The 12546-nt window shown below is 39.0% G+C and overlaps 1 protein-coding gene across 1 annotated transcript in view; it reads right to left on the reverse strand.

Moving 5' to 3' along the window:
• Positions 1-12546, reverse strand: part of LOC147149956 (CUB and sushi domain-containing protein 1-like) — a 434959-nt gene that overhangs the window by 139708 nt on the left and 282705 nt on the right. Inside the window, exons 12-13 of the mRNA XM_086024950.1 lie at positions 5562-5665; positions 4612-4724 (exon numbers count right to left, since the gene is read on the reverse strand). Coding sequence (XP_085881076.1) covers positions 4612-4724; positions 5562-5665 — 217 coding nt within the window. The remainder of the gene's footprint in view (positions 1-4611; positions 4725-5561; positions 5666-12546) is intronic.

Here is a 12546-nt window from a genome sequence, read left to right on the forward strand (position 1 = left end):
ACATAAGACCTGGAAGTTTGAAGATGTTTGTAATACACTAAGCTGACAATTGCTGAAGTATGCTATGGTGACACTCTGCGTAATGCAAGTGTAAGTGTGTGACTGAAAAAAATTAGACACTGTCCACTCAGCTAATGTCCTATATAGGGAAAATTAGGTCCCGCTCCTCAAATTTAAGTAAAAGCTACTTTGTTTCGAAGGGAGCTGACAGCATCCCTGATTGGCCTGTCAACAGCATGACAAAAACACTGCAGGGGACACCAGCAGCCAAGCTAATATGGCTATGTCAAGTGAGAGAAAATGGGCCGATTTTCATGTGTGCGTGCGTGTATGTGTGCGTGCGTGCGCGCGCGTGTTTGTGCACTACAGAGCTAATGAATATGATAGAACCTGTTAGAGGTCCATTCTAACGTGTTCCCTCTCCCGGCTAAACTGTCTTCTGGGACGTTGAGGAGCAATTTTGCTTTAATTGTGGAAGGCAAAACAATAAGTGGCGGCATGCTCCTTTAACTAACAGGATGATGTTTATGACAGGCAAGAAAATATGCCGGTGTGCTATAAACACGCATTCACATGCATCTGCTATCACTTTCTGTTTCCTTCCTGAATGTTACATCTTTTGTCCTGCCTGCCTCCCCTTCAAAGAGCTACAATCCCTCAATTGGATCAATACATTATGCTGTGTTGGTGACAATGGCACATTGGCATGGCTGTAGTTGGATTCACGTTTTATGACTTTGGCGACTTTTTATATCCCGCCCTTCCTTAATTGGATAGGTTTTTAATCAACAGGAATGTTTTATATATTTTGGGCGCATTAAAATGTGACATTCTGCCAACTGTCTGTCCACTGGTAACGCATGCCTCACCATGCTCCTGGATTAGCTTTGGGCAAATACACCTCAAGGTGAGGAGAGTTTTGCGTGGGGGGGGGGGGGGGGGGTGTACGTGCATGTGTATGAGACAGAGCAAGAGAGAATGTGCTTTGAAATTGTCTATTTCACTCCTCAACTTTTTTTGTTTCGTCTTATATTTCCGTGATTCCTTGCATTTGATTGAATAATTTAACTAGAGTTCACTATAGGTCCACTGATAGTGTAGTGGTACACACGCCTGAGTTGTGTGCGGGCAGCGTGGGATCGATTCCCGCTCAGTGACAGTGTCTATGTGTGCCCTGCGACTGGCTGGCGACCAGTTCGGGGTGTAGTCTGCCTTCGCCCATTGACGGCTGGGATAGGCTCCAGCAACTCCCTGCGACCCTGTATAGGATAAGCGGTTTGGAAGATGACATGACATGACATGACATGAGTTCACTATCTCATTTATCATTTCATGTGCCTTCTTTTTTAGGGCCCGATCAAGGTCCTGATTGTTTTTGTAAAAAATATGATTTATTTATTTATAGGATAAAAGGGCAGTGGTGTCCAAACCAGGGCTGGACATGCATGACTTACAATAAATTAGAAAAAAGTCTTGGTAGCCATATCCTGAAAATGTACATGAGATAAATACTGAGTATTTGTATATACAATCCTGGTCTATTTTTGCACAGTCATACTTTTGAATACTTAGTGACCTTAACTTTAGGTACAACTACACAATATTATGCGATAAAATTCAAAAGCTTTGTGGGGGAAAAAAAAAGCCTTTACAAATATAACAATGTTCAGTTTTGATCGAAATTAAATTGCCCAAGAGGTATTCATTCAATAGTGTTTATTATTGTGTTTGGTGCTAGCTCATTGTGAAGCAGGAATTTTTGTTTTTATGTATCTCATAAACTTTATAGTGAGTATTTTTTTTTTCCGTATAACTAACTACGTACATATGCAAAGTCTAAATTAAAATACCCTCAATGATCACAGATGTTCATGTTGTCAACCCGAAGCTTTCCAAAAGTGAGAGCACGCTGCTTCAGACAAAGACAAGCACTGCTTACTTTGAGTACTTTGATCAGTCGAAAAAGAAAATACATTATTCACACTGATGCAGCCTTCGCAGCCAATTGCCTTCAGCCTGGAAAGTTGGCAGTCACAGTTCACTGAAAGCCTCAGTTACTGTAATGTGCTATGTGTTTCTTTATGATGTTAACACAGTCTTTCTCTCTGCACACAAACCTACCAAGTTTCAATTGTTCAAATGCGTAAGGTTATTTTAGCAGCACACATGCTGCAAACATGCTGAAAATAAACACCCACTCGCAGGGCTGAATAACTCTCTCAGGGTGTTACACGGCTCTGTGTCCCTAAAAGGATGACATTATAGGATGTGACAGCATGGCGGTGACACAAAAAGCACTCCAAAAGCCAATTGTTTAAGTCCTCCTGAAGAAAAATGCAGGCTGTAAGAATATCTTGTCGTCTTACGCTGCGTCAATTGAGTTTGCAACTCTCTTCTTTCATGTTATCACTTGTAGTAAACATTGACTTTGTCTTGTCTGTCAACGGTAAATCAAAACTGTGACACATCAAAGTTTTCACCGTACTGTGACTGGAGAGCAGACTTCATTATTCCTCTTGGAAAGCTAAAATATTGAGAGAGGTGAGCTGCTCATGGTCGTGACTCAGCTGTTTTCAACTTGGCAGTCAGATTATAAAACAGTCCACCACACTGTTGTGTTGTCCGAAAAAGGGAAGGCAATTCCCCCCAAAAAAAGGTTAACTGGATGGATTTTTGTGTCATCTGTTAGAGACCAATCAAGTCAAACAAGTAGATTAATCTTATCTGACAGAACTGCCGTAAATGGAACATCCAAACTCATCCCTTTCTATGTCACTTTGGTTTAAAAATCCACATTATCACTTTCACCATATTTCGACAACGTTTCGATAGTTGTTGCAACAAACCTGTTCAAGAATGTTTACCGGGTTGCTCATATTTAGCTATTGTTTGATGGCTATTAGTATATTTAGCTATTGTTAGCTGTGGACACTACAGTCATTAAACTCAACTCAACTTACACATTCTCTGCTTTGCTAAAGTGGACCATTTTCTTGCTGACCTCCAACTCCTACCAAAGCAAACATCTACCCGCCGCTATGTCCAAGTGGCACACCCTCATTCTAAGCTGTATTTCATTTCTGTTGTTTGTTAGCATGTGATATCTGTCACTGATGGTGTAGTGGGTTGTGCGTGGGATCGGTTCCCGCACAGTGACAGTGTCTGTGTGTGCCCTGCGACTGTCTGGCGACCAGTTCAGGGTGTACACTGCCTTTCGCCCATTGTCAGCTGGGATAGGCTCCAACACCTCCCCGCGGCCCTGTACAGGATAAGCGGTTTGGAAGATAACACGTTAGCATGTCTCATTCCAAATGATGCATCGACTAAGGCCTACTTTTCGCAGTGCTCTGTGATAAGCTAGTTGCTAATTATCAGTTTTTGACCTGAGGAGGAGGCAGAAAATCTTGCAGCAACAGATGAGTGTGCTGAATCAAATTAGCCTGTCACCTTAATCGATTGGAATTGTCTTGTATTTCTCCATGTGCAGCTTTGGTAGGGTAGAGAGACAGTTAATGTTAAGCCAGGCTTGAGAAGGACTTTGAAATTTTTTTCAGCCCACGGTATCAATGTTGAAAGGAGAGCTATAAATTATTCCACCACACATGAAGCGGTCTATGATTATTTGCTAACACCACAAATTCCCACCATCTGGAACCTGCTGCTGTGGTTTGTCCAAAACAAGGACAGGTTTCCCTGTTTGGCCAAGTTGTGCAAACATTAGAGAAGAGAGGCTTCACCCAGCCATGTCTTCAGTATGCGCCACACCTCCACAAAGGTTTGTTGAAAATATATGGGAAGGAAATACGTACATGTGTGCTGGATATCTCCACAGAGCCAGGCATTCCTTTGAAACGCATAATAAACACTGATACTGTATGCAGAATTCCTTGAAAAATGACAGATCTTGGCCCACAGTGGCAGTAAGGACCAATAACACACACTTGATATCGTTCATGTGCTCTCATCCCCTCTTTGACACATGTAAGACATATATACCGTCTCACTCAATTTTTCATTTTGTCCCGTTCGATCAATTTCTCACAGTGCATCTCTCTTCCTGCCTATCCAACTGCCAGGATCCAATTACCTCCATCTTTACCTTTCTGAGCCTTGGTGTCACTTGAATTCAATTTAATTAAAATCAACTTACAGTACTGCACTGGCATGTTAAGAGGCTGTATTTAGTCAAATGTATCTATAAAAATGCATGAAGTGTCCTAAATAATGAATTATTAGCCAAACATGTCCATTGTCCCCTCTCACCTTCACTCTGTCCTCAGGTCCTGTCTTTATTTCTTTTCTCTCTCTCTCTCACTGTCAGCGTGTGCATAATATGAAAATAACCAAGCAAAACGATCAACTGATTGACTCATAATTCATTTATTACCATCGTGTAATTCACAGTTATACACACACACACGTGTACCTATACACACCTAAACACACACACACACACACACTGATAGAGGAGGAAAAAAAAGAGGTTGTGTTTATGACTAAATAAGAGCGTCAGCAATAATTTGACTTTCACACTCTGTTATGTGAGCTGTGTGTGTTTGTGCGTGCGTGTGTGGCAAGAGAAAAAGTTCAAGGTGTTGCAGCAGGACATACCTTCATAGATTGCCTTGAATCCAGCAGAGCCGATTGTGTCATCAGACTGCAGATGAAGCCACATCTGACTGGACAAGCTCACAATGATGTCTGGTACACTGGACCCAGTGAGTCTACACAGAGACACGCAAATAAACACAGGGCATATTATTAGTATGGTAATTATAATCCAAGGATGCTCAAAGTTGATATGTTTATCCTGGCATTGAAAGACTCACGTGGCCTACACAATTTAACATTGCAGTGGAATATGTAAAGTCGGATCGAATGCCCTTGGGGAATTTGTATTTGTAAATGATTGGGAAAAAAATCTGCCACTCGAGTCAATTAAACCTTTGGGTCAACTGGCGCTCCGCATACAAACGGGCATAACATTATTTTCATGGCAGCGCAAGTTTAGTCTAGCATGTTTGGGGCTGTCATCTGGGCGTGCCGGCAAATGAAGCAGCCTTTCCCCCGACACACCTGATAATTTGGTAGGCGTAAAAGCAGGCGCATCGTCATTTTTCAGTTAGGGGGCCAATGGTTTAGTTCTGCCGTGTTTGTGAATTTGGTAGATGCGCTACGCATCATCGGGCGGTTATGCTTTTCCTCCAGCACATCTGCACAATTGGTTACAAAAAGTAGAGTACATTTTAAACCGGTTGAAAAAGAGGTCTATTTTTGCAGCGCAGGTAGTCTAACGCGATTTTCGTGTATTCGATCGAGGTGCAGGCAAACAAATCGGCACTCTGTGGATGTGAGTGATGGACGTCATGGTATTTCATTCATAAATATGACACCGGCGTGAGACAATTTCTCTGAATCGTTGTAGAAATCAATTGAATGTATTGTAGCAAAATGCCAAAATAAAGAAAAAAATTCTTTTGCGCAAATTTACACTGTGCATTGCGCTAGACTTGCATGAAAATAGGGCCCAAGGTTGTATTTGCAGTATTAATATTACTTACACGTAAAGTACCCGTCTAGTGTCTCCTATCTTCCCTCCATCGCCCACTGTGAGTGTATCGTAGCCTCGTTCCAGGTCAAACTCTTCAAATGATAGCTTTACAACCTGGCGAAAAGCAGAAAAACTGTTAGGTGAAAACCATAGAAAAAAACTTAAAAGAACAAAACCAAGAGCAAATGAATGCCAGAAAGAAATACAACATTTTTTTTTCATGGTTTGCAAATTGTCTTTCATTTAATTAAAATGACCTCTGGATGCAATCCAATTTAATTGATGGTGAAACGTTTGTAATCCAACATAATAAAATAGATCAATGAGACAAAGCACTTGCTTTTCTTTGGCAACCTGCTCTTTTTTATTCATAGTTCAAAAATGACTTCTGGAGGCTACACACTCTTCATTGTGCACCCCTCTGCTGTCTGAGCCAGACAAATTGACTGCTAAATGCTTTACTTGCAGGCACAAGGCTTCAGTTGCATGCATACTGCACTGTATCATCAATCTACCATGCACTCTAAAATGCTGTAATACTCGTATTCCATTATTTGCGGCTTGTCAATTATTTATTAGCTGTAAATCATACAAGTGAGAGCATGAAAGATGGAACATTTCTGCTATGCTCAGGAAACCTCAAAGAGAGCAGAACTGGTCTCAGCTGAAGCCTCTGGTTGAATAGAGGTCTCCAGTGAAGCGTGGGTATGCGAGTGGTGCATGGAAATGACACAAGTAAATCACATTACACTCAATAAACTGCTATTTGAAGTCAAATACAAATGTTTTGTGCATTCAGCCATATTTGTTTATTATGTCCATGCTAAGCTGCATTACCCAAACACGTCAACATTCCAAATGACAAAAATGAAACCCCTTTTTTTTTTTACAACTGGCATATTAGTTAGATAGATACAGTCAAATGAATGAGAAACTGCGACACTTTGGAAGCATTTTGCCTTCTTACGACACTGACTGCTACTGCCTCAGGTCATGTTTAGTAAGCCAATAATAATGACTCCTTATAATGTGTATAACATGCAAAACAACTTTGAGAGTTATTCTCTCGTGGTAACCGACAAAATACTGAGAATGTTACAATGTCTTTCATGCAAATTTTCATTTTCGAGGACTCACACTTCCACAAGCATGACAAAAGCAAGCAATATGTCTAATCATTAGTAATTTGCTTGAAATGCATTTTGTTTTAGGAATATTCATAACTAAACTATAAACAATGGAAATTCTGCAGTGGGGAGTAAGATGAAAATTGAATTAAAGCCTCATGCTGACACCATCATGTTTAACCCAGAGTCTGCCAAATAATGACCAGTATTGAGTATTGAAGCACACTGGAACTTGTTGCGCTTTATTTTCATAGAAAGGAACACGTGTGATCAAAGTAAAAACTGGCACTTCTTCATTTTCAAGTAGATTTAACTGTATTTCAGTATGGGTATGAGAGGAGCCACTTCAATTGGCTGGGAAACAAATCAGCTATGTTCGCTCCCACAAGGGCGCAAACAGCCATTTCTAACTGCACCCGTCTCCAAAGATACCAAGACAAAAAAAAAAAAACTTTACCCATGCACAAAGTTAGACTGAACTTTGCACTAAACTTTCGCTCAGGAAGAAAAATGCTTGTTAATTCAAATTCAGAATTCGACCAACAATTTGGAGGAAGATGATGTCACATTGAGGTCGAACTGATCGTGTTGCATAATGTGTTTGGATTCTTGCTTTTTTGGGATACCATCAGAGAAGGGTACTACAAAGGTGTAATCACTATCAGTCTATACAATTTAAAGACAACCACCTCAGCCTTATTGCGCTTCCAGCGCTAAAACCCCTGACGACTAACTGTTATCTGACCAGCATGGCAGTAGTTGCCTGTAGCATCTGAAAAAAAAAAAACATCTTAAACAAGTGATACACTCCACATTTTTAGTTTTTCAGACGTTGTAAAATTTGTATTTTTCAAGGCGAGTTGATGGTGGGGACAGTCATGAGTGCAGGGAAACGCTGCATATAATAAAACAGTCAAAAAGTTCAAATTCTTGTTGCTGATTGAGGTCTGAAAGTGGTAAGTTCATGAAATGGAGTGGAACAGTTAAAGAAAGGGTTCAGGAAAGGTTCAAAAAGAGTACTATTATATTAAGACAAAGCCAATGTTATTAACATCGGGAAAAGTGACTGTAAATGACAGCAATTATTGTCATTTTCTCAGATTTTCCTGGATACACCGAGAGGTTTTGATTCACAGTGGCTGAGTAAATTCACTTGCCTCAGACATTCTAAGGAACGTTTGCTTTGCAATACATATATTTACTGTGGGTCTCGCGCAGCAGTCACTAAATGCCACTTTTGTTGGACAGCGGTCCACAAACTAAAAGCCGGACACTTGAAAATGTCATGAAATGACCAATGATGAATCCATAAATCAGCTATAGAAAAAGAAAAATACATTAAGAAGGTAGCACATGAAAACACAAAGTTAAACATTGACAGTGAAATTTAATGCAAATAAAATGCACTGCCGGGCTGTAAGAGACAAACACAGAAACTGCATATAGTTTGTTTGCATCTGATTATGTGACTGTCTTTTTGTCAAAATGCACTCAACATGAGCATGCATTGCTTTTCTTTACAAGAGTTAATTGTTTCTCGGGTTCTCAATGGCTCCGGTTCAGCTACCGGCCAGGGAGCAGTAGGTGACCCTCGACAGATGGCCGTCCAATCACGAGGATGACAATAGTTACACAATCGGTAATTAACGGTGTCTACCTGACTTGAATGTCAGTAGAGCTTGTGAGAAAATGGAACACAAAGAAGACAGGGTGGATGAAATATGACATTTATTTATCAACATATATTTATTGAGAAAGAAAGCACACTTGCTGATCAGAACATGAGGTATACATTGTAAAATACCATAAAAAGATGTTTATTATTGATACCCAGGCCACTTTTAAAATCACAGTGATTTTTTTTATTTGTTGAGTAGGTATCTTCTGGCTACTCAAATATGAGGAAAAATAATGTTAGTATGTTATTGTCTTTTTATTTTATTTTTTACATTTAATTATTGATATTCATATTTAATTGGACACATTTCAGGAAACACGATATTTTGCAACATTCTCAAAGAGCCCGCTAACGTCTAGAATTCTACATATAGTATACGTCCCTTACTTGTCTCATTTCCAGCTAAAAGATAAACATTCATTTGTCCAAGCTCTAAATAATTTTGTGCTGAATTGAATCGATTATAAACCAAAAATGTAATTGCTGTACAAACAAAAAATAAAAAAGGCCTCCCAAAATGCGTGAGTCTGTTTCAATGCTATTTGGAGAAACATGTGGAGATACATTATTTTTGTTGCAAAGATTGCAAAAATGTTTTGTTTTTTTTGTATTTTAGTTACATGAGCAACATGAGAATAAAAAGATATTCAAAGCAATGATGTGGCCATTGACAGCCACAATATTAAGTGAATAGCTCTCCGACAGTGTCAACTAAAACTAAACATTGTCTTTGTAGTTGTAGAATTTGATACAGGTAATTTTGTACCATGGAACTGTAGCTAATGAAGTGGTCAATGAGTTTAAGTTAAACACCCAACCCTAAAAAAAAACACAAAAGAGATGTTGCACAGAGGTGCCGGGGACTCAAACAGAATGGAGTGGAACAGAGTGCTTTAATGTAACGTCATTAAAATCTAATCACAGTGATTGACATTCATAATTGATGACGAGTGTCACCACACAAGCTGGCACATTCAACGGATGTCACCCCAGCAGAGACCAAATATGAAAGACAAAAGAAGGTTTGAATGACTAACTTGAGATTTGGTTTGCCTTATAGATGATGTGGCAAGGTCATTATTAAACTGCACAGTAACACAATGACTTCATGAAAGACAAGAACATTTGTTCTAAATGCTTAAAATGTGTCATTGTGCCTCAGCTGTTGTCTAATGATGTGACAAATGAATCTGACATGCAGAATACATGAAAAAGCACCTGATCATCTCAAAATGAATAATGAATAAACCAGCATAAAAGATGTTGGCCAAACCTCGCGTGTACCCAGATGTTCCATGTTTATTTGGTGTGGTCTTTTCCCGAGGTGATATTTGATTTGAATAGTGAAGAAACAAATGACTACAGTTTAGTACAATAACTCTCTTGTTGAAGTGACCACAGAGTGTTGTTGACTGGGATGTTTTGAATAATAAAGTCTAAACTGTGTCTGAGGAACTGGTTAACAACTGGGCCAATTGTGATGCAATAGAAAAACTACCAATTGTTTGATACTTTATTAGTGACATTGTGCAATTATCAAAATTCTAGTACCCTTGAATGCATATATTGTTTCATGCTTCTATTATCAATTCACAACACTGAGTGAGGAACAACCCCATTTTCACCTTCCTGTCAGAAAGATTATAGGTGAGGGGATGAGGGCGTGAGACATAGCTAATTCAGTAAATTGTGGTCTGTGAGATGGAAAATACAGTCAAAACCCCGAACAGCTAAAAGCTTAGAATTGAGATCATGTGCTAATTAGGGCTCTATTAGGGGATGCCATTATGAGCACAGGGATTATTATTTACTTCACACTTTAGTGGTGTATTCTGATCCATCAATGTGAGCAACCACAGTTAAGTAATAGTGGTGTGGCCTACGTGTTGTTTCAAACGCAGTGTTGCAAAAATTATTGTATCTCACTCGTGTGCTTTATTGTCTTAGTAGACAAAAAGGAAATTGATTCCCAAAGTTACCAAAGAGGAATATCAGATAGTACAAAAATCAAGTCACCAAGTCCCAGGTCGTAAACCTGCAACCAATCAGCCACTCTCATTGCACACTTGATCGCAAGGAGGAATCATTAATGGCACTTAGTGCACTTAATGGCATGTAACCCACACATCTACGGAACATCTTCTATAAAAATAGAAATCTAAACGATGGGGACAAAAGTGTACCAATGAAACATTATACACTTACACAAAAAGAGGATTTGTTTCACAAAAATATTACTTCACAGATCCACCTGACAAAAGGTGGCAGGTGACTCAACTCACTTACAGCAAGCAGCAATCTGGCATATAATGAGTAAAAAGTCTTTAAAAAAGGTTTCTAGCTGTTTATTGCCACTCATTTCACTGTTAAGGTTACTGTCAAACCAAACATCAAACAAAGAGAAGTACACAGCATTATTTTAAAAAAAACATAGCATCTGCTCACTGTCACAGAGCAAATTGATGGCCATTCATGCTTATATTCATACCTATGGACAATTTGGAGCAGGGGTGTTAAAATCAAACACACGGGGCCAAAAGAAAACACACTTTAGGTTGCGGGCCAAAAAGGACAGAGGAGGTTAAAACTAAACATTTAAGAACATGAACTGAAACAGAAATGAGACAATAACATTATTATTCAACTTAAAATTTAAATAACTTAATAGTAGCAATGTCTAGTAAAATTATAGACATTTCATTACACATATATCAGAGACTGTCCAAAAATGAAGAAAAAAATTGCTTCTCAGTCAAATTTAGAACAATTGTGAATCAAAATGTTTCTTTTGGTCTTGTGCCATTTTGTCAGAGCTGGATATTTGGCATCTTCGCTTGACAACAGGTTTATTCATATTTGTGTTAAGGTTCTGTGTTATAGAAATTCTCTGGACTGCATGTGTTCATCAGTGAGGTGACACCTACTCTATGTGATGTATTGTTAATTTGCATCACAGAGAACAGCTGTTCACAGATTAGTGCTACCCAAGATAGTGTTTGAGCCATATATAGCCATAGCTACAAAATGGTCGTGGGTCGCCTATTGTTCAGTAAGGCAGCCGTTGCACTGCATTGTGTTATTTGCGTTTGTGTGTCACTGGCGCATCTCATCGCACCATTAAAAAAATATTTAGTGCTGCGTTGATGAAGGGGAGGAGACGTTTCCAACAATTGCAGCTGCAATTATGTTTGACTGTGTTATCTTGCCTCTTAAATGTGATATTTGGTACAGGCATGGTGCAATAAAAGTTTAAGTTGTCGTTTTTAGTTGTTCACAATTCGCTTATTGATATTTTTTGTGGTGGTGAGTCTGGCACCTTGGGTTAAAATGTTCATGCTATTAATGACAGTCTTGTCTCTTGCAGGATTACAGAAGCATTAGAAGTGAACGATAACTGTTTTTTTTCCCCACCGATACAGATAACCAATCACTTCCTGCTTCTCCAAACTGATACCAATAAGATTTTTTTGGGGGGGGATATACTACACACTATACGTATATACTTTACATGTATATATGTATACATGTATCCATGGAGTAACTAACTAGTAGAAGGGAATAAAAAAAAAACATCATGTGTTGAGCCATTAGGCCTACATCTCCCACGTTACCTAAATTGATATTAACAGCATCCAAGCTTTAATTTCATGGTAAAATAATAGAATAAATAAATGAAAGTATTTATATGCGTAGCACAATGCAGCTTCGGTTTATCATTTTGTAGAATCAGACAAAAGAAATTCTGCCTTCTCTATGTGGTCATTGACCTCAACGTCTGCATTAGATCAAATTGTACTTAATGTGTCCTGACTTGTGACGACGGTGAGGAAGTAAATGATGCATGAATAAAAGTGACCAAATGTGCAATAGTAGAATATCACACACATGCGCATACACACAAACACATTGATATGTATTCATTGGGAAAAGGCAGCAATGATTAGACACCTAATGAGTTACGCCTGTGAGCAGTCAAGCGTGGCTCAGACTTAAACAAAATAATTATCTTCTTGATACTGATGAATCCAGTGACTGACACGAACACACCAACACACGCACGCATGCGCACGCAGACACACACCACTCTGTGTCCTCTCTTTTACTGAAGTTACTTCAGTTGAACTATTTCCACTTCCATTTTTCAAACATATTTTAACAAAAATGTAAATGTACATTCAATTAATAATGGT

This window comes from Filicampus tigris, chromosome 3 (genome assembly GCF_054856515.1).
Source record: "Filicampus tigris isolate MCC_2025a chromosome 3, RoL_Ftig_1.0, whole genome shotgun sequence".
NCBI lineage: Eukaryota > Metazoa > Chordata > Actinopteri > Syngnathiformes > Syngnathidae > Filicampus > Filicampus tigris.